Here is a 21,488-nt window from a genome sequence, read left to right on the forward strand (position 1 = left end):
CTGAAATCTTACCATAAATTAATTAAAGAACATGACCCTCTAGTGACAAGTGTTGCAATAGATCGATGAAAGGTAAAACTTCAATTAAAATTTACAATATTTTTGTACATATAACATTGGATTTTTTCTTATTTAAGAGATTGAAAGTGCAATATGCATTTGAATTGTCATGTTACACAATTATTACAAACTCGAATGTCTATCGTCGATCATTTCGTGGTTATGATAAGGTTAAAACTCTGAAATCACTCGTGGATGTAATTATTACATTATTGAATTATCAAAATTAATATAATTTTTTAATTAAACGTGAAACTTGTTGGTGATCATGTGACGATAATTTTAGGAAATATTACAACTACAATGAATAAAAAATTGCAAAAGTATTTCATTATTCAGAACACTTAAATTTGCAATGACAATAGTACGTAAATTGATAGAAAAATAATTTTAATTTTAACGATTTAATTTAATAGTGTAATAATTTTAGATACATTTGGCTTCAAAGCAAACCTCATGATCATAACCAAGAAGAATGTCATGTTCTTTAATGTATTTTAAGACTTTCAGAGACTTTAATGTTGTAGTTATTTTTAATTTCTCTGGGGTTGTCAATACTTCTTGTAAAATATTACATACGAGACGAATGCAGGCAGACACATATACTCTACTACGCCCTGATTTTTCATCAGAAAATGAATTTCAGTAATTTTGAATGGAGATGATTGTCGTCAGATATAAACATGTAATTATTGTATAAGTTCTTCCCTATTGACAAAATCAAGCTTAATTTGAGTTTATTCCGTTAGGTCGGCTCCAACATGCCGTGAAAAAAATGAGTTGGGTTACGATTTTAACAACTCGTTTTAAGATGTGTCAAGAATAACAGTAGGCAATTTTCCTGTCAAAACTGTTTGAAAATGACATTCTCTACATTGCTGGGACTTGAATTGATCACACCTACAACATATGAAGTTCGGAAAAAAATATATCTATTAATCTATATTCTTCTACATCTATATAAAAACAGACTTTAATTTGTAAATTTACTCGTAAATTTTCGTGTTTTTTCGTAGTTTTTATGAGATATAGGGGTTGTTGGTATTTTCCAATACATTTTGGAGGTATTGTTGGTCATGTTATTTTTTAAATCGTCTCTCCAATTAATTATTTAACAAATTGATTTGTGTTAAATTGTTGTTCTTCTTAGTAGTTGGTGCATTGATTGGTTTAATTTTCTTTCCTTCATTTGTACTTAACATGTCTTATTTTATCGTTATCCAATATATTCTTAAAAATAGTACAAACTAAAGCAAAAACCCATTCACATATCCATTTATATAACATTTTTTTTCTTAATCTTGGTACCAATAATAATCATCTTTAATGAATAAATGTCTAAAATTTAATATTTATTACTTTAATGTAGTAAGAGAATTTCATTAAAATATTTATCATGTGAAATATAAAATTAGTGATACAAATTTATTTAAAATCATCTTTCTTGGTGCAATCGAACAGCATGATAGAAGTTGATAGATGTATGTGTTTGTCTCATGACAGATAAAAAAAACTAGAATATACATATTCTACCAAGTGTTTAGCATAATCGAATCGATGGTCATATGAATATCATCACCACAAAAATAATTTAGATTGATCCAATAATATTTAATGCTATTGGATGATAGGATGGCTCAACAACTTCCACTTCAATACCATATATTTCAACGAGATCAAAACAATAACTTGAACCTACTTTACAATTGCATCAGTAAATATATTCACTTTGTATAAGCAAGCAATTAGCCAAAAGTATGATCCTAGCACATCTGTATTCTCTGCCTCTGCAAAATCAAAACTGCGAGGACGTAGATGGTCGATCTTCTTGCTTCTCGACGAGCACACACCTTGATGGTGGACCAAACACGCTTAATAGAACCTGAAAGATTATGTGTAAGACGAAATCATACGTGTTCTATATCGTAAATACAACCGATGGATCAAAGTGTGCATTTCTGAATTCGGAAAGCCATTTCTGGGATTATATGTTAATATAAACATGATTTTAACTTTTAACTTAGAAAAACAAATATGAATCTTCAAGCTATTAAGAATATAATCCAACTTATTTTGATTAATAATAGTTATTGTGGCATATTGGAAAGTAGAGAAGATCTTACAGGCAAAAGTACAAGCCCGTGCAAGAAACCAAGCAGCACCAAAGCAAGGTACATTTTGAAATAGTAAACCTGCAAAAAATTGTTTAGTAGTGGAACAAAATGGGTCTTTCTGATGGATGAATCATAGCGAATAACGATCAAATACCACAAAAATTTCCGTTCTCGAAAAGCAAAGAACAAGCACTCCGACAAGCTTTGTAAGTGTGATTCCACTGCCATGAAACACAGTAGGGAATTTGTCAGTCAAAACTTCTTCAAAAGGGATTTTTTCGGAAAAAACTACGACAATGCAACAACTTTGCTTTGATACATTATGCGTAGCAACTCTTTTAACACTATACCATGTAACTATCGAAAACGGAATCCTAGTTCAATTTTATAGTCATTTAACTTTTCGACTGCCCTCTAATGCACCATGTTTGAAGAACGACTTGTAATAAAATCATAACCGAATAGTTTAGTTTAGTAAACGGGACAATTGCACAGATCGAGCAAATCGAACTTTCTTTGAAAGAAAAGGGAAAACTCTAACCTGAATACAGAAGCCCCCATTGTTGTAAGAGCCTCCTGCATCCGTTGATTCCTATCTCCGCTAGTCACCTGTCAAAAGAATGTGAAATCGGAGTTGAAACAATCAATCTATTCGATGAGATTAATTTGGAAAATTATGATATTACTGATTCTTGAAAACCCAACAATAAAGAGCTGAAATAGTCTCCTTGAACATTTATCATGTATTAGACATTCCATTTTCAATCATACGGTGTGGCAATGCACACCGCACTTCCACATGAATACTCTCCAACATGGAGAAAAAATATAATAAGGGAAGTGAGAAGAGAATCTGACCAAGAAAGCATGTGTTATATGCACACAGAATTCAACAGCAATACCCACTGACATTACAAGATTCACGACTGACACCGCATTCAGTTGTATATTCAGGATCGCCATTACACCCTGAAAAGTTCCATTTCACATATGAAACGAGTTTAAAACTTAAAATTCTTATTTCAAGGTACATAATAATGCCAACCTAAGGACAGAAGAAAAGGATTTTACCATCATATCCACAACTATCATTGCCAAAACAATTAGAATTATGGCTGATGTCCACAAACTAGACAAGGAAAAAAGTGAAACTAGAAAATTAGAAACAGAAATAAACACATCGAGATATAATCAGGAGTAAAACACTGACCTGCATGTTATCACCAAGCAAACAACAAAAACCGCACCTGTCAAATTGTAGAAACTACGGTTTATAATGTGGAGACAGCATCGGAAAGAAATGAACAAGAACTTGTATGCCTGATTAAAAGACAGTTTATTTCTTCATTATCACCGCTTCATCTTAAACATCCCAATGAATTGTAAGCCATGAAAATTGATCGAGGTAGATGCATGCTCTGGGTTCACCGTTTTATTCATCGATAAAACAAGGCTGAGAAATTATATCTATAAACTATAGGGAGGACTCCTAATATAACAGACATAATTTTAGTTAATTGTAACGCGTTTTCAATTTTTTAGTCTCAAATGCATAGGCTAAAAGGAATAACTTATTTTTACTTTATTTGGACACATGATCTGGTTCAGCTGCAGAACGCTAAGGGTTGCACTTTTATGGTTAGCCTGTCATAATGGGTTGGACATTAATGAAAGAGAGAGGGACAAAAAATGTCATAGCAAACAATTGTACATATTGCATATAGCACCACTAACAATAATCACCTTGGAAATAATTAGACAGTCCCGATCAAGTGTAAATTGCAAAAAAAGAAAAGAAAAGAGAAAACTAACCAATAGCTATGGCAAGATTGATCAACGCCGTCTTCCATATGTTAAGGTATTGCTCAAAGAACATGTAGAATACTGCATAGGGAAAGATGTCAATCTGCAATAGACAAAAAATTGAGAGCCAGTATAGTCAGAAGAGAATGACACGCACTTTCTATGAAACAACTTTCTTCTTCACTCCCTCCCTCTCTCTCTCTCTCTCTGACACAATTCCACCAGACAAAAAATTGGTCACGGCAGCACATGAGAATGATAATATTTTTGGCATATAAAATTCACTATCACAAGTGTAACTGAACTGCATATATCTTCTCTTCCAAAAGTTCCAGATATCAGCATTTCATGAAAAGGAAGAATCCATAAGTTTCCAAGAAAATGCTCTCGTAATAGCCAAAATACAGTTGGAAAAAAAAACTGAATACAATAGCTTCGGTACCAAAATATCTAAATGCGAAAAGTAAATATTATACTGAGTACACAAACATTGGTACAAACTTTAATGATGAAAAGAAATAAATATGGATTTCATAAGTCAGAAACAGGAGCTTCATCAAGAACAAAAGGTAACAGATCCTGAAAATGCATTCACATTTTACAAATGATTCAGCCTGAGGACAAATTTCCTAATTATATATGCCAAAAACTCTACCTGTTTTATAGCTCAAATGCTCAATTATTACCTTTAAAGAATCCGACATTCTTGAACTGAAATCTCGTGCAGCTCTCATTGAGTTGACATAATCAACCTGAAAACCATTCAAGTTTAAAATGGTCATAATTCAAATTATTCATTATAAAATGGTCATAATTCCAATTTTTTCTCACAGATATGCCTCACTTGTTTATTAAGCGGAGTGTGGTATGTACGAAATGCCGAGGCTTGAATGACTCCATCTTCATAGCCTGACGAAGGATGAAAACAATTTGATCAAGACTGTAGAAAAAGTTAGATCTTTTACAATAATGTATAACTATTTTGGGCTATTTTAAATTCAACAAAAAACATATTAGAAAAAGATAAAATAATTCAAGAGAAAATCAAGGTTATCTCCCTTTAATAGTAGAGGTGCACAGACATTTTATTGATTTAAAATGCATATATGAATATTCAATAACCAAGCTTGTAACGCGCAACTATAAGAAATCTAATCTCTTATAAAAAGTTAAGATTGCAAATATAACTTAATTTCTTGTTTTTCTTTAAATAGTTACTGCACATGGGTTGATCAATCCGAATGGTATATACCTAGATAAACGTCCAAAGGGCTAAAACTTCTGTTTATTTAGTTTAAAATATAATAATTATACCTTGACAAGAGTACGAAAACAAATAAATATATTGTAAATTAATTTCAAACAAAATCATATCAAATATATATCACGGTCATGATAATTGATCAATCTTCTTTGGTGTCTAACTCCTTCAAGTTGAACATGGAAGCATGAACAAAAGGGATCAATTTGAAAGCAAAAAAAAGTCTGGAAGAAATCTCGAGCATGGTGCACCCAAAATCAAACAGACATAGAGCGAGCTTACAGAGATCATATATACCATCTTGATTCAAGTAACAAGAAACAATCTCAAAAGTATGAACATGATAGGACACAGAAACAGCATTCAGTTTAATAGAATAAAATCACAAAAAGTTCAGCCTGTTACCAGCACTACCTGTTCATACCATACTGTGAAGATTGAGTAAATTGCTTACACAAAAAGTATACTTGAATAATAGAAGACTGATTTTTCAACCGCAACCACAAATGAGAAAGAAAAACCATGATCTGTTTTCTGTTTGTTATATCATGTCGCGAGAAAAGAAAATTTGAATTGGAAATCAAGGTTACCACCTCCATCACATAAAAGAGAAATATCATACAAATTAAATGAGTCCACAGATACCCAATACCAAGAGCTCACAATCATGAGATGGTGTAAACATGTTCACTAATAAACAAAAAAATTTCTATTATAATGTTCACCTTTAAGCTGAACACTGCCTGTATAAGCTCCTTTTCCACCTTTGGCACAATCAGCAGAAGGTAAAGCACTGAGGAACCACGGAAGCTTGTCCCGAAATTGTGATGTAGTTGGACGATCATTTTGTAAATCAGAATGCCGAAAACACTAAAGAATCCAAATATAAGTAGACAGTTTTTAATAAATCTAAAACATTAGCTGTCTAAAATAGATTTTCCACTCTTCCACTACATCAATTATCCACCCCACCCCACCCCACCCCACCCAAAAAAAAAACCGAGGGGGATGCTTGCTTTGTTCCTAACCAAAATACAACAAAAATTTGAGAAGCATATCTAAGGTAGTTTATCAAAGCTGAATTATACACAAAAATAAACCTGATGATTGAAAGAATTATATTACCGTAGTACATTCTTTGCAGACAGGGCTTAGACCACAAGGGCCATCATTTGGCGAACAGCATGGAGGCTGAAAGAACTATCATGTCAGAAAATCCTAGATATAGATAAGAACTATGAAGTACATGATGAAAGACACCTATTTGTAACAGTTTTCGTCTACAATTTCTAGCATTGGGATATAATAAATCATTAAATGTTCAAGATCCTAAATTTATTATCTTCCAGGAAACTAGCAAGATTTATTGCCATGATTGGATTGCTACACGTCCTTCAAAATTAATTTTTCGTATATTTAACAGAAAAGAAAAAATATTATCATAATTTCTATGAAGAAATGAAAATGTTTAAAGATGGAATAACAAGTGAAATATTTTTCCAGACCAAAAAGCATCAATAAAAACAGTTAGATGAGAAACCTGATCATCTGGCGGGCAAAAGGTCCCGTTTGTGAATTTCCTGCAGCAACCAAAAGCTTCAGGAGAGAGCCAAACTAGAAAATCATCAAGCCATGAAGCTGCAGGTTTAGCTATATAACTTGATTTGGGTACTAAAGATGCTCTAGCAATCTGTAGAATCAGGAAGTTTCCAATTAGAAATATCGATTTTTTTGAATTAGAAATATCAATTAGTTAAATAAGAAAAGTGGCTAAAAAAAGTTGTATTGAGATACCATTAACTGACATACCATTAACTGACATAACAAAAATAAAACCAATAAAGAACAGTCTACCCATATCATGTAAAATGCAAAACCACCAAACAGGTAACTGAAATTCTGTCTCGATAAATAAATATAGTAATATCAAGTCAATTTTTCAGTATCTAAGACTACTGAAAAATGCTCAACTACATAAATCTTCTCACGAAATATTTGTTGTTAATATTTCGGCATGCCTGAAGGGGAGGTAGAAGAACACATTATATAGTCAAAAAAATTTCAACCCCAAGGTAAACACATGTAAACATAATTTTTCTTATGGGATCTCATGCAATTGGACAAATCACAGGGCCAATAAACCTGATTCCCCATTGTATGATCAACTACAAACAGTTAACTGATAAAAGCTTAAATAAATCACAGGCTTGAAAAAAAAATGTAACTAAGCTAAATCATTCTATCCCCACAACAGTAGATTTACCTCATTTAAAAGAGAGTTAGAATCACAATGGCTAATGGAACACAGCTGGTTAGTCTGTCTTGATTCTGAACTGTGGAATTAACAAACAGGAACATCATGTAAACATGAGTACTTCGAAAAAATAGCATAATTCATAAATAAATATTACAACGTAATAGAGAGTATAGAGTTGAAAAATTATGGCCTCATGAATCTTAGATCAAGCCTCCAAAAACATTAGAACTCTAAATTATCCACATTCTCCAAGTAATAGGAATAATATCTGTCAGCAACAGAACCTCTCCAGCATTTTTCATATTAGAACAAACAAACAACGACTATCAGCCATTTTTATTCATTTCTTCTTTAATATTTTCTCCCTTTTTGTCTTCGGCTATGAGGAGGCACAAATAGTGTAAATAATATGCTAAAAATAACACATTTATTATGGAGATCTATAAAAAAAAGAATTCATAGCGAAGACACCAATTTATAGATGTAGAGAAACTATGACGAGAAAAACACCTGAAATTGTAGTTTTTCACGACAAAATAGAGTGGTGGTCCTATTCTGAGATATTCTGAAATATTATTGAAGTAACCCTGTACAGAAAGAAGATAATCATCAAGTTTCAATAAAATGACAAAAAGATCATACTTGGGGCGAAAATATTCAGTCTAATACCTGAAGATATGAGTCTCTAGGTAGAACGATTTGCTGTTCTAAACCAGGTTCAATTCTTGTACATAATGCCTTCAAAGTTTAATAAAAAAATCACCTCGCAGCCAAAAGTGAAATAACTGCTAAAAAGAGCCTAAAAGAACAGCAGAAAGACTAGATAAGACAACTTACTATGCTTGCCAGTGCAAAAGCAACAAAGACGCAGATAACCACTAATTTTACACCCCAAAGATTCAGAAAGGGAGCATGATATTCCTAGACAAGGAAATGTAAGTGGTTATGATTTCGGAAAAGAAAAAAAAACAAATTATTCCACTACTACAAAACTAACCAAAAAATGTTAAATTATTTATCAATCCCGAGATGCCAATAACCAGAATTACAGAGGATACTACTGGTCACTAGAAGCCATGAGAGAAAGTCATTAAAAAACGTAGCAAATTACAGATAATTTTTAATTACCCTTAAGCACACTTCGAGGTCTCCGTCAAATGTATTATGAAGTGTAAAAAAAAGTTAACCATGCCCATGCAAGGTAACATTTTTTCATCTTGGATATAATCAAATGAGTGCATAGATTAAATCTGCTGCTACCTACTTTAGCTGCGACCTTTTTCATCTTGAATATATTCAAAGGAGTGCATAGTTTTAATCTGCTTCGGAATTTAAGTGCAATGTTACGAACAAAATATAAATTACCAAAATGAGTTGCTTTCATCAGGCTGGCGAACAAACCTTTTTACAACGATACTACATGTTTAAACAAAGATTTGAAAACTTGATAAATGGCCAACTAGATCGAGAATTATTGTTAAAAGATTAATCTATGGTTTATGAGAATTGGACCCACCCAAGTCTGCTTTTGTCAGGGGATGAAAAGGTGAGAGTTGTTTCTACATTTGTGTTTATAGAAAGTATCAGTCCTGTAGACACCAACGCTAAGTTTCTTAGGTTATCCTTTGATAATTTCACCTTGGGTTTTAGGTTATAAGTGTAGAGAAATATTTGTATACACTCCTTTGGGTTCATATAAAGTTAAAATTCCAAGAAATATACTGGGCTAGTCTGATTTCTGGAGATCTATTAAAGCTGTAATATGTAAAACTGCAAATCAACTTGTTTGTCACAAAAAAGATAACACATCTTTAGGAGAAACAAAAAACAGAACCTTAGGAACAAAAAAGCTATTTGTTACCAATTACCCACACCCCCACCCCCCTCGAAAAAAAAAGCCATCAATTACCTTCATATACCGAGCTAGCAGACCAGGCTTCTGCAGATGGACGCCTGTATTTTCAGACACTTTGGTGCTTAGTTAACAAAATAAAAATCAACAAGAAAGGAGCTGAGAGGATGTAGAAAAAGTACCTTTGTCCTGGTCAGCATTTAAATTAGATACTTTAAAGCAAGGAAAACAATCAATCCTGTTGTCCTCTGCTCTCAAAAAGTCAAAAGCAATCAAGGCGACAAAAGCAGTGACTTGCAGAAGGAAATCCAAGAGGACAGCCAGTGCTGTGAACCAAGTCCGTGAACAAATTCAAAAAGTCATTATGTCTACAATAGGTTGACAATTACTCCATCCACTTCTGTAAAACCGCTATACGACCTATTAGAGTTCTAACCTGCAAACATGGAAAATACACGGCAAGCTGGCATTGGAATAAAACTTCCGACGGCAAATGCCAGTACCTCTGAGAGAGAAGCTAATGTTATAGATGGCCCAACTTCAACAAGTGCATTACTAATTCGTCCCTCTATGGGCAATTCAAACTGTTGGCGTTTAACTGCATGAACCAATATGCACATGTTGTCCACCCCAACCTGATAAAACATGAAACAATGACGAAGTTACCAAGTTTAGAAATGATTTGATGATTTAAGGGAAAGAAACTAAATTCTCAAATGCTATTGTCACCGACGATTAAGGATACATTAGCTTATATTTGACAACTAAGGATAAAAGATTAAAAGTGTATATATAAGCTGCTCTTCAGACAGCCTTACATATATATTCATAACGACACTTCTGTTACAAGGTGAAATTGGAAAAGCTAGTCGAGCTGTTCAGGCCAGAGTTGAATAAATTTGAGAGTTAAACAACAGTTTTTCATGGTTCTTTGTTTGTGAAAATCCAATCACCTAGAGAATTCAGTTAGAAGATCTAAGCATTTGTTTAGCAAGCCAAGCTTTGGAGGATTTCACACAAGACAATCCTAAGCTGCTGCCTCAAACTGACTGTAGTTTTTCGTTATCCTAGAAAAGTAGCTGATCTTAAATAGTCATAAAAAAATACTATAACCAAAAATCTTGATGAGAATTAACCTTGGTTAAAGCTAGTTTATCCGCAGAGAATTAACCTTGGTTATAGTTATTTTATCCACAGAGCTAAGTTATTTCTTTACACTTTGAAAAGGTTAGATAATTTCACCAAAAATTGCATGTAAACATATCAAGACTTGGGGAATATATTCTTAGAGAGGGGAAGAAATGATTCTCTTTTATTAAAAACTTTTATCACTGAACTTCAATTTCACCTGCAAGGTAGAGTTAAAACTTCTATACAAAGCATCATTTGATTTCTCAATATTCTTTTTACAGCTTCATAAAATCCTACACTTAAACATTAGTGCATCTTTAAGACTTGCAGTCACAGATTCTAGACATGGAAATATACATCATGTATGAGTTACTGTCATTTGACTCTCCCCAAACGAAGCAATAGAAGGAAACTTGTTCATTGATATGCCATAAATTTTAATAGTATTGAAACTCAAACAAATTGTAGTGCAAACAAAAGCTAAATCATTGAATGAAAATTGAATATCCTCGCAACGTAACACTTCCATATTCTTACTGTGAGCAAGCAAATCTTATCCGAAAAAAAGAACAAGCATGAAACGTTGCAAATAGAAGCACATGAAGTTAAGTGATACAAGGATGTATGAGAATAAGGCTTACAGCTAAAACAAGGAAAGGAATGACTTCCATTATTATAAGTGTTGATTTCACACCAATTGCACTGAAAAACCCAACTGATCCAAGAACTGAGAGCATGACAAGCATAACTCCTGAAAGGCCAAGCAATACCTGCAACATCACAGAAGAGAAGAAAAAATCTCAAGTTGATATTTTTGGATATCAAAATTGGGTAGTAAATCAAGAGTAATATCTACAACATTAAGTAATCTCACTGAGCCCAGAGAATGTAAAATAAACTTCTTCACTCAGTAGACAGATTTCATGGTGCACACAAGTTTGTCTGTAAACCGTACCTTGGAGGAAATATAGAAGGAAGAGAAACGACGAGTATCACCAAGTGTTAGAGATATGTACGCAAACATTACGAGATAGCTGATCTGGAACAGAAAACGAAGATGTAAGGACAATATGAATAAGCAACTAAAACTTAAAACATAATGGTATCTTTATTATGCCAAATTTAATATTATATTAAAACAATTTGCAGTCTGAAAATTCTAAAAGTAAAAGTGAGCATATTTATTTTACGTTCCTTTGGCAAGGGCTAGTTTTATCAACCGTCATGTGGAAATGTGCACAAGGAGTGGGAGAGGTTCATCTGTACCAAGATGGTAATAGCATCTGCAGTGCTTTCTCTTTTTAATTCATCTTCAACAGAGCTTTCTGATGAAAATGCAAGTGTCAAATTCCTAGACTGAACCATCAGTAGAAGCTCCTCCTGCATAAAGAGAACTAATTAAGGATCCCAAGCATTAGAGCAGAACAGAGTGAAATTTAAAATAGGTCCCATATTTGACAGGGAAGTACAAATGAACAATAATTAATTTCCAAATTCCTCTTCTACACTGGCCACAGAAGGCACAGGTATAATGTGCCCAGCATGAGAAAATTTTAACGGAGCAAGGCATCATCAGTACATATGGAGATAATATATCCTAAATTTAATTTTGCTGCCAAATCACAGGATCCATTTGTCTAGTGTCTACTATCATAGCAGACAACAAAAGAAAATCTACATACGACTTTAGCTTTGCAAACTCAATTTGAATGGAACAAACAAAAAGGCAAGAACAACGAATTCAGTAAAAAAAACATGGAAAGGCACCTCATAGACAGAATTCCCAATTCCAGTTCATTTTAAATTTACTTGAAACATGTTCAACTGTTGTGCAAACTTGACGACCCCCGAAACCTATACTTCCTAAATTTACACTTCTCACATGAAACAACCAAGCGCTAACATGCAAACTCATAACAAGGGCAGGGAGTTTGTTCTTAGAGGTGCCTAAATCATTTTTTAAAAATAACTTAAGTACGGTGAAACTAAACAGTACTTGGCCTAATTGCCAAGATAAAATCGATGAACTAGCTCACAGTGAAAGATAACTATAACTTTAAAATGACAGTACTTTATTGATTGAGAAGCAATGGACAACTAAGACAATAACAAAAAATGAGAAGAATTATGAACCTTTGCTAGCTGAATGAAAGCTTTCTCCCATGCCACAGCTCTTTTGGTGTCATTCCCTTCTTTGTCGTTGGCATTGTTCACAGGATAGGTCACAATGAATGCAGAAGCCTGTTTAAAATTAGGGTTTTGCTTTATACATACTTTACATTTGCTTAATCAACCAACAAAAGCAGCACACTTTACCTCTGAAAAATTACTTCCTGAAAAACCACCAAGAGAGGTGCTTGGATCAAGGGGAGCTTTAAATGCACTCAAGCATGTGTCTGCTGAGGAATATTGCTACAAGAAACATACAGATTACAAAATAGTCAAAAGGAAGTACAAATTGGGAGGAAAGAGCTTTTGAATATTGATGTATAAGGATGGAGATCTCTAAAGATACCTGGAAGCAGTATTCGACATGATCAATACCTCCAAAACTATCATAATTTCCAGAATCCATCTTAAAATACTGTCATCAACTAAGCTTAATTAGTTGACTGATAACATAATGAATATGAAGCTTCTGCACAGGAAATTGCCTAAAAGAACTCGAAGTTAGCAGAACTTAAAACAGACAGCCTAAATTGAAATATTTTTCCAACTACTTTTAGATGATAAGAATAAAAAAATTCCAAGTCAAATTTTTTCATGTCTGGCAGTATTTTAGTGATATGCTTTTGGTCTTCACAGAAAGATAGATGACCTTAAGTTTATATTCAATAATCCTAAGATAATTAAATGGCATAAGCATAAACTTGTAGACCAAATCTGCAGAAGGAGACACCATCTGGAAAGATTCAGCTATTGAAATTGTGAAGATCTACGTGATCTATAGAAGACTCTTTGTTACCTAATAATCCCGTAAACATCAATAATTTCAATCGATCCAGAAACCAAAAAATCATAATGCTACAATAGGACACAGTCAAGAGATCTTGTGATGATTCTCAAAGATGAGCCCTGATCGTAGTACAAAATTCTTCAGCATTATCCTACTGTAGTTACAGATGGATATACTTACTTAAATAAGACAAGCCAGTTATTTCTCTTGTACTCTCAGTGTACAAAACAAATGGCTATAAGGTGTCCGTAAGAAGTTAAATGCTGGACACGGGTAATCTTTTGGTACAAGAGATAGATAACTTTGAACCATCTTTTGCTTGAAACATGATAAAATTGCAAATATCCACAAAAAATTATCCGGTTTTATTAAAGCGTCATACCTGAAGAATGCTCTGCGTGGCACAATCCTTGCCAAGTGGTTTCATGCAAATGTCTGTCAGAGATACCATTGAACCAGAATAGTTAGCTCTGATTGCGTCCACCTGTTGAATGATATCATAGATTGTTCTCTCTTCAAAATCATAGAATTCAAATAGATACAAAATTAAATAGCCAAAATTAGAAGTAAAATGCTACCCTTTTCTGTATATCAAATAGTAAATTGATATTGCTTTCTGTCACGATGCTGGGTGCTTTTCCATGGGGAGAGTCCGGAATTGTTGCTATAATGAGCTGAGATATTTTCCAAATTAAATTCCCAATCTATATATAATGTATTCTTTTATTTATTTATTTTGGGTGGGGGCTGGGGCTGATGTACAATACCTGCTCTATTCTGTAGAAAGGTGCAAGTTGGCTATCAAAGAATTGTTTCTCTTCAGCAGCTCTACTTCCTGGACCTACCCATAGCTGTAATGCAGTAATGCAAGAACACAAATTCATTTGTACAGATACATATAAATAAGTAGTGATGTCATAGATAATCTCAAGCATGTGACCAATTGACCAAGAAAACTAACAAAAACCAACACAAAATTATGTTTCAAAGTAGATTTTTTTGGTGGATAACATATGTGAATCCAATAAAATTCAGAAACCATATTATACCTTTTCAGGCCTTGTCTCCACTTGAAAACGAATAAGACCCAGACAAAGCAAAAGAACAATTGCCACTGACGAACACAATACCAGTACTGGATTCCTAGCCACCCATGTCCCATATCTCCTGAAACAGACATCAGTTCATCATCCATTTCAATGCATCGTTCAGAAACCAAAAGAACAATCTTGCACAATTATAAGTGAAAATAGTTAACTAAACTCCATGGAAAATGACCTGTAAAACTTTGACATGTAACCTTGAACTATTGAAAGCTGCACTCCATTAGTAATTTGGGGAACATCCTCAAGCATCTGAAAATTGGAAATAAATATTATTCAAGTAACTTCACAAGAAAAATTGTCAAAAGATGGCAAGGTTAATTAAACCAGTAAAATGGATTCAGAGGAGCACTCAGAAAAAAGTAAATGATATGAAGAAGGTCTGAAGGTATAATACTAAAATCTCCCCAATGAGTTAAAAATGACACAGAAGCTTCACATCAACTTCTTATGTGTAGAAAATCATTCAGATAACGAAGAAATATGTTAAAAATATTTGCTCTGCAAAGTTCACTCGTTTGGTGGCACAGAAATCACAGGTAAAAGCCTTAAAAAAAAAAAGAAATTGCAGATAAGAGACCACTAAGTATCACAATGCAAAGGAAGAGTGCATCATTAAAGGGACAAATACATCTTTCAGTGTCTCAAATTGTATGCACCTGCATGGGAATATTCTCATCTTTTTGACTGTTAACGCGCCGAACAATACCACTGTTGGGGACATTGATCAATGGCTTAGTTCTAGACATGGGACTTCCTTTTCTTTTCCCGTGAAAGAAAGCCCATGCAAGAAATAAGGAGACCAGTACTATGTACAGTATCGCTACGGAAACTTCAATACATTTTGCCTGCATTTATCAAGAATGGAAAGTGAATTAGCTACAAGTAGTTCACAAAAATGGAAGTATACTGAAATTTACAACCTCTCATTTTCCTTGTTGTGCGAATCATAAATTATAACGCTCAACAGGGATATATCTCTAACCTTTAAAGACCCGATTCTTACTGAACATAAACCTTTCTTGGGAGGAGAAAGAGGAGCATAATTCAAACAAGCAGCAGATGAAGGACAGTCACCACATGAACAACCTAATGAAGTGTCCCCACATGAATATGCGGACACATTCATTGGCTTCATAATGGATGACTCAGCGGGACTCGACAAAAAATTGATTGCATATGGTGATCCAAATGCACCAGGGCTTGCTTTTTTTCCCAGAAATGTGTACCACTCTGCCCAACATAATTAATAATCAGTTAATTAGACAACCAAAAAAAAATTTTTTTAAAAAAAACAAGACCCGAAAATCACATGATAAATAAAATTAATTAAAAGTATGGTCAAGCAGAACAGGTGCAATCACAAGTATGTCTTCTTGTATGATACCTAGACTATAATAAAATTAGTAGAAGTTCACCATGAAAATTTCTAGCACCAGCTCCGATAAAGTCTATGGCTCGAGTATTCATGGTACCAAATTTTACTTCCTTGCAAGAATCAAATAATCCTTGCCCAAAAGTGTCAGCTATGTAAAAGTCAATACCATCCACAGTCAAATTCTTCCTAACCTGGACAACATATAACATAAAAGAAAAAAAACCTTATCGATAAATGAATACGATACCTATCCAAATAGTTTTTAATGAAGAGGAAGAAAGTGAAACTAAGGTTGCCGTGCGCATTAGAAGTAGCATAACAATTATATTTTAGTTGCAAACATGATTAAAGTGGAGTCGTTCACCTTGGCAATAGAAGTCACGTTAATAAACTGACTCTGATAAGGAGAACATGTAAGTTCGCAGAATAGATTCAGGAAATTTCTCAAGCATGCTGGACAGCCTAAAAGGAAAGGAATCACCTGCAGCATGCATACTTTTAAATGATTTGCATTGTCAAGATAAACATTACAGTAACAAAACGGAACCACCATGAGTGAACATAATATAAAATTATTTTATTTGGCACAATCATCAAACCAGTGTAAATTATTCAACATAATTGCCTTGACATGATATAAAATTTCAGCATTCCCCATGCATAAAATTCCATTGAAAAGCAACAAAATAAGCTTCCTCAACTGCAGTTTGGCCACTGCTAACCCTCATGTAAGCCATCCAAGCAAGACCCCAGCTTCCAAGTACTAATTTTTATGAACAAAAGATAAATTAAGAAAAGAAATATCACTCTAACACCTCCATCAGTTTTGCCTCACATGCAATAATTAGAAAGTAACTAAAGCCATTGACAATCAATAAATTAGCCACTGGCGTTGAACTTAAAAAAATAACTTATATGAGTTTCACTGCTTAGTAGATATTCCTTTGACAATCAATAACTACCTATTGTATAGCAGGAGACGGAGTTCATATAGCAAATTATCGAACCACAATAATTTCGGTATAAGAAAAGCTGGAACTGTGTCATCGAACTACAACAATTTCAGTTTCTTACTTGCTGAACTTGTGTTCGTAAAGTATCGAACTGCGCCGCCGTACAGCAGACATTTCCAGTAATTGTTGGGCACAAACTTTGAATCTTTGCTGACAGTAAATCATCGGGCTTTTGGCACAAAAGCCAAAAATCCAGCATGAAACAAATAACAGTCAGATACATAATGAAGACGTGAACAGTTATGACAACTAGAACACCGGTAATCAGTGTAACAGACAGGCAAATGTTATACCTTGACTGGCGGAGAACCAAAAGGGCAGTTCAGAACTTTACCATCACTGCGAGTTCCACAAATGTCATACATGGCACAGTACTCTTCAGAATGTCTTTGTCTAACGATCAAAAACATAGATTCAGTCAGTAAAGATCAATACATGCTATCAATCTCATACTTTGCAATCACTCTTTGAAATTAAAAAATTACAAATGAGATTCTGACTAACTAGTTAGATTCTGACTAACTGGAGTCTAAGTCGGATATTAATGCACAAAATCATCCTATTTGTGTTTTTTGCTTCCAAGAAACTCGGACAGTCCACTTCTTTCAACGATTTAAAAGAAAATTTACTTCATCAGCCTTGGAAAGCTACTAAGACCGTCACCCTCATGTTAAAATTAAATTTCATGGCAAAGATCTATGTTTTGGAATCTAAATCCCCGGGGCCTCTCTACACTGACAACTATTACCGAGCTAAAAAAAAAGACATCATAAGAAGAATATAAAGTAACTTGAAACCAAGGCCCAACATGAGTTTGACAATCTTGAATCCATCTCAAACACTCAATTAGCACATTATTTTCCCAAACAGACAACAGAACTTACCCTCCCGTTGCATTGGCGTCTAACAGGAACCTTATACCAGACGTCTCCGCACTCACCATAGATATCACAACAAACAAGACCTGCAATCCCATGATTCTCCCACAAATCAAACCACAGTTTTCAAGAATAACATCCCTTCTTCAGTCACAGATGAAAAAGATTACCCAACTGGAACAAAACTCACCACAAACAGGGAACTCGAGACGACCCTCATTTTCATCCAGTGTGAAGAGCCCATTTACAGAAAATGGACCTTCAATCCAAATAAAAATCCAAACTTTGCACCTGTAACAAGAATATATGCCGTTGTATATATATTATGATGATCTTACAGAAACTGAATCATGGATCAATGGTGAGGGAGAAGAGTTCAGATTCAAGGGTCAATGCAAAAGGGACTGTATATATATAGAGAGTCATAAATACAAACAACGATATATATACATGTTTGCGTGGGGTATATATACAGGCACTGAGAATTAATGCAGAAGATTATGCACGGGTTTTAAGGCAAAAAACCGACAGATGACGAAATCCAAATCCAGAGGATTATCGTATTGTTGTTGGACTAAAATGCCCCTGCTTTCGGCCCCTTTGATGGGATTGTAACGAATCATGTTTTTGCCCATGCTCACCTTCCTTTTTTGAGATTAGGAAGTGAATATGATCATTTTAATATTTTAGTGGTAAAACTTTTCAAATTTGTGTGAGCTAAGCATTAATTTTTTTTTAAAAAAAATTTAATCTAGATTAATTACGATACAATAACAGATGAAAGACAAAAACTTGTGTGAGACGGTCTCACGGATCGTATTTTGTGAGACAGATCTCTTATTTGGGTCATCCATGAAAAAGTATTACTTTTTATTGTTAATATCGATAGGGTTGACCAGTCTCACAGTTGAAGATTCGTGAGACTGTCTCACAAGAGACCTACTCCAAATAAAATATGTTTATGTGTCAATTGACTTATTTGTTTCGCTGACGGATAGAAAATTTCTAGTTCTCCTCCAATACGAAAACAAGTAACAAACGATTAAGAGGCACTTGGGAGCGGAACCTTCTAACACACCGCGAAGAAAGTTATAAAAGAGAGAAAGAAACAAGGTAGTTATTTAATTTAGATAAATTAAATAAATTATAGATAAATGAGTTATACATGTGTCCTTAACTAATAAATTTTGATCGTTTAATTAAAGGTTTTTTTTTGGATAATATTATTTTTAGTAGCTTACAAGTTTTTATATTTTATGAATGGTTTTAGGAGCTAATAAGTTGTGATATCTTATTTTAAAAATAATTTGTTAAAATATAATTATAAATAAATGTAATGGAAAAAATATTGATATATTTTGTATTGTAACATGTTTTAATTTTCATAATTATATAAAAAAAATGACGTTGTGAAAAATAAAATAAAATAATTTTTTTTAAAATATTGTGGGATATGTATCATTGAATGTAGTATTTAGAATATAAAAGAATTAACTAAATAGTGTTAAACTACTAAATTCAAATTTTAAAATTAAGTCAAGGTGAGGTGACACAAAATTTTAAAATGTTAGAAACAACTTACTTTGATATTTTATAAGTTAATTTTTTTCTATCAAACACGAGCATGTACATTATTTTAAATAGTTTTTAAATATAGTCAAACGCCCATAATTTTTTTAATTTTTATTTTTACAAAGAAAATAAAATTGCGATTGAGAAAGTAGAGAAAATCTTATATGACCCGATATTTTCACCAATCAACGCACTGTAATATATCATANGGTTAGGCGGGTTAGACGGGTTCGTGTTCGGGTTGGGGGTTTTCGGGTTGCTTCGGGTTCGGAAAAAAGTAAAAAAATTTCGCGGGTTGACCCGAAACCCGACCCACCCGACCCGATTGACACCACTACTCAATATGAAATAAGATTAAATATTTATTTTGACCAACAAAATACCTATTTTGGAGTTCTAAATGCTTGATTTTACTCTNAGAAAGCGCGTATATGATAGGAGATCTTGGAAAAGAATCATGAGCAGATCGTGAGTCATGAGAAGAGCGGAGAAACCACCAAACAGTTTGCAGAAAAAGAAACTCATTGGCAAAATGGAAAAAATATAAAAGACATATCACATAAATTATGGCAATTGCATGCAGAAATCTTAGTCATAGTTCAGGCATTCTTTTTATATTTTTCGTTCTAGACTCTAGCATTATGAATATTTTTCAGTCATATTTCAGCAATATTTGATTATAATTTTATGTTGTATAATTTTCTATTGATTTGTAGATACACAATCATGTTGGGATTTTATTTCACCGAATCCTATTTTCTTTTCTTTATTTTTGGCGTTATATTTGCTTAGGATATCAGAACGAATGATCAAGTTAGGAATTCATTCTCATTTGAATTTTAGAAGATAGACCTTTCATTATTTTTTACACAAGTTAATACATATTTGCACCTGGCACACTCGTATCATATAAATATCATGCAAACAGTTTTTGGCATGCTTGGTGGGACCCAAATATGCCGTCAAGAAGGAAAAAACGTCAATCAAGAGGATGAGGAGCCTCTACCGAACCAGGAAGAGATTCAAGTTCCACTGGCAGAACAACTTGCTGTTGAACAGTCGCTTAGGGAGTTGAATTTGCATCTAGGTCATATTCCAAAGGTATATGCTCACATTTCAAACCATTTGATGAGAATAGTTGACTGCAATGAAATTCAAGAGTATCACATGCAATGTCTAAAGCTATATCTGATTGCTTGAAGAGAGTCTTGGGTAAGCCAAATCAATCAACCCATGAAGAGCAAAACACGAGTGAAAAAAGAAGGGAAACTCTTCAAGAGCTATATGGTGAGGTATACACCACCACAAAGGAGAGAACAAACCTTGGGGGAGAGTCAAGCCATATCCATGCGATCATGGATTGGGGAGCTGAAAACAACCTGTTAATCAAGTGTACATCGTGACAAACTTTTTGTACCAACCAGGAGCTTATGATGACATGACACACAAGGATTATCAAGGAGTGGATGAGGGTTTTCGGGAGATAATGTTGGTTTCATTACATTTTTCCAAACTCGAGGCGCACAATATTATCATCATCCACTCTCAACTCGAAACATCCATGTAATTGATCCCAAATTAGTGAGAGAAAGTATTCAAGAGCTATATGGGCCGGTCTGGAGGTAGATAGGTCTCCCAAAATTTTGTAAACCCTATCCAGAGTACATAGATGTGAATAACTCGTATCATAGGGGTTATACGGTTCATGACTTCAGCTATTCTCCGGGGAGAACAACCAGTTCAGCATAGAACACTGTTGGAACATTTCATGTTAGCAATCTTGATTTTGATGCTAACAAAACTTGTTATTTTGTTTCTAATGAATTTACCTAACTGCTCAGAAAGCTATCGAGCCTAAACTGAAGCTATCGAGACGCAAACTGAAAATGCCAACTGAATGCCCAAACTGAACCAGTTTAACTGATTGTCCAGCTGATAGGTAGTTCAGCAGAAGACCTTCAGAAACCCTGCCAGCTGATGAAGAGTCCAGCTGACCAGTTCAACTGAAGTAGTGAAATCAATTCAGCTGATGAGCCATCTGATTTCACCAAATCAGTTCAAGACCAGTTCAGAGCATCAGTTAGGAGCCGACCAATTTGCAGAACATGAA

General features: G+C 33.9%; 1 protein-coding gene across 3 annotated transcripts; it reads right to left on the reverse strand.

The window, feature by feature from the left end:
- Positions 1 to 1,656: 1,656 nt before the first annotated feature.
- On the reverse strand, positions 1,657 to 18,378 carry LOC140966366 (uncharacterized). 3 transcript variants are annotated; one of them, XM_073426672.1, is made up of 39 exons: positions 17,997 to 18,375; positions 17,813 to 17,892; positions 17,222 to 17,321; positions 16,990 to 17,097; positions 16,280 to 16,396; positions 15,956 to 16,106; positions 15,523 to 15,770; positions 15,197 to 15,385; positions 14,713 to 14,789; positions 14,484 to 14,601; positions 14,202 to 14,285; positions 14,013 to 14,108; positions 13,817 to 13,918; positions 12,994 to 13,062; positions 12,795 to 12,890; positions 12,612 to 12,719; positions 11,745 to 11,858; positions 11,434 to 11,517; positions 11,120 to 11,248; positions 9,784 to 9,982; positions 9,530 to 9,673; positions 9,405 to 9,448; positions 8,333 to 8,416; positions 8,165 to 8,233; positions 8,006 to 8,082; positions 7,502 to 7,571; positions 6,779 to 6,928; positions 6,364 to 6,429; positions 5,964 to 6,108; positions 4,822 to 4,886; positions 4,664 to 4,729; positions 3,987 to 4,080; positions 3,385 to 3,421; positions 3,246 to 3,303; positions 3,033 to 3,143; positions 2,716 to 2,783; positions 2,329 to 2,395; positions 2,184 to 2,252; positions 1,657 to 1,942 (listed from the first exon to the last, which is right to left on the reverse strand). In XM_073426672.1, exons 1-39 carry the CDS (start codon positions 18,048 to 18,050, stop codon positions 1,856 to 1,858), a joined length of 3,894 nt encoding a protein of 1,297 aa, XP_073282773.1. In that variant the 5' UTR covers positions 18,051 to 18,375; the 3' UTR covers positions 1,657 to 1,855. The 3 variants fall into 3 exon arrangements, with proteins under 3 accessions (XP_073282773.1, XP_073282783.1, XP_073282778.1); XM_073426682.1 differs by lacking the exons at positions 1,657 to 1,942; positions 2,184 to 2,252; positions 2,329 to 2,395; ... (1 more) ...; positions 3,033 to 3,143; positions 3,246 to 3,303 and having other exon boundaries at positions 3,987 to 4,058; positions 17,997 to 18,378; XM_073426677.1 differs by lacking the exons at positions 1,657 to 1,942; positions 2,184 to 2,252; positions 2,329 to 2,395; ... (2 more) ...; positions 3,246 to 3,303; positions 3,385 to 3,421 and adding an exon at positions 3,457 to 3,818 and having other exon boundaries at positions 17,997 to 18,378.
- Positions 18,379 to 21,488: the final 3,110 nt, after the last annotated feature.

This window comes from Primulina huaijiensis, chromosome 2 (genome assembly GCF_012295235.1).
Source record: "Primulina huaijiensis isolate GDHJ02 chromosome 2, ASM1229523v2, whole genome shotgun sequence".
NCBI lineage: Eukaryota > Viridiplantae > Streptophyta > Magnoliopsida > Lamiales > Gesneriaceae > Primulina > Primulina huaijiensis.

Excerpts from the sequence above, each read along its gene's own strand:
- LOC140966366 (XM_073426672.1), bottom strand. The coding sequence starts at position 18,050 with ATGGGCTCTTCACACTGGATGAAAATGAGGGTCGTCTCGAGTTCCCTG. Across the intron at positions 17,893-17,996 it reads TCTCGAGTTCCCTGTTTGTG|GTCTTGTTTGTTGTGATATC; the intron begins GTGAGTTTTGTT and ends ATGGGATTGCAG. Across the intron at positions 9,449-9,529 it reads AAATGCTGACCAGGACAAAG|GCGTCCATCTGCAGAAGCCT; the intron begins GTACTTTTTCTA and ends CTGAAAATACAG.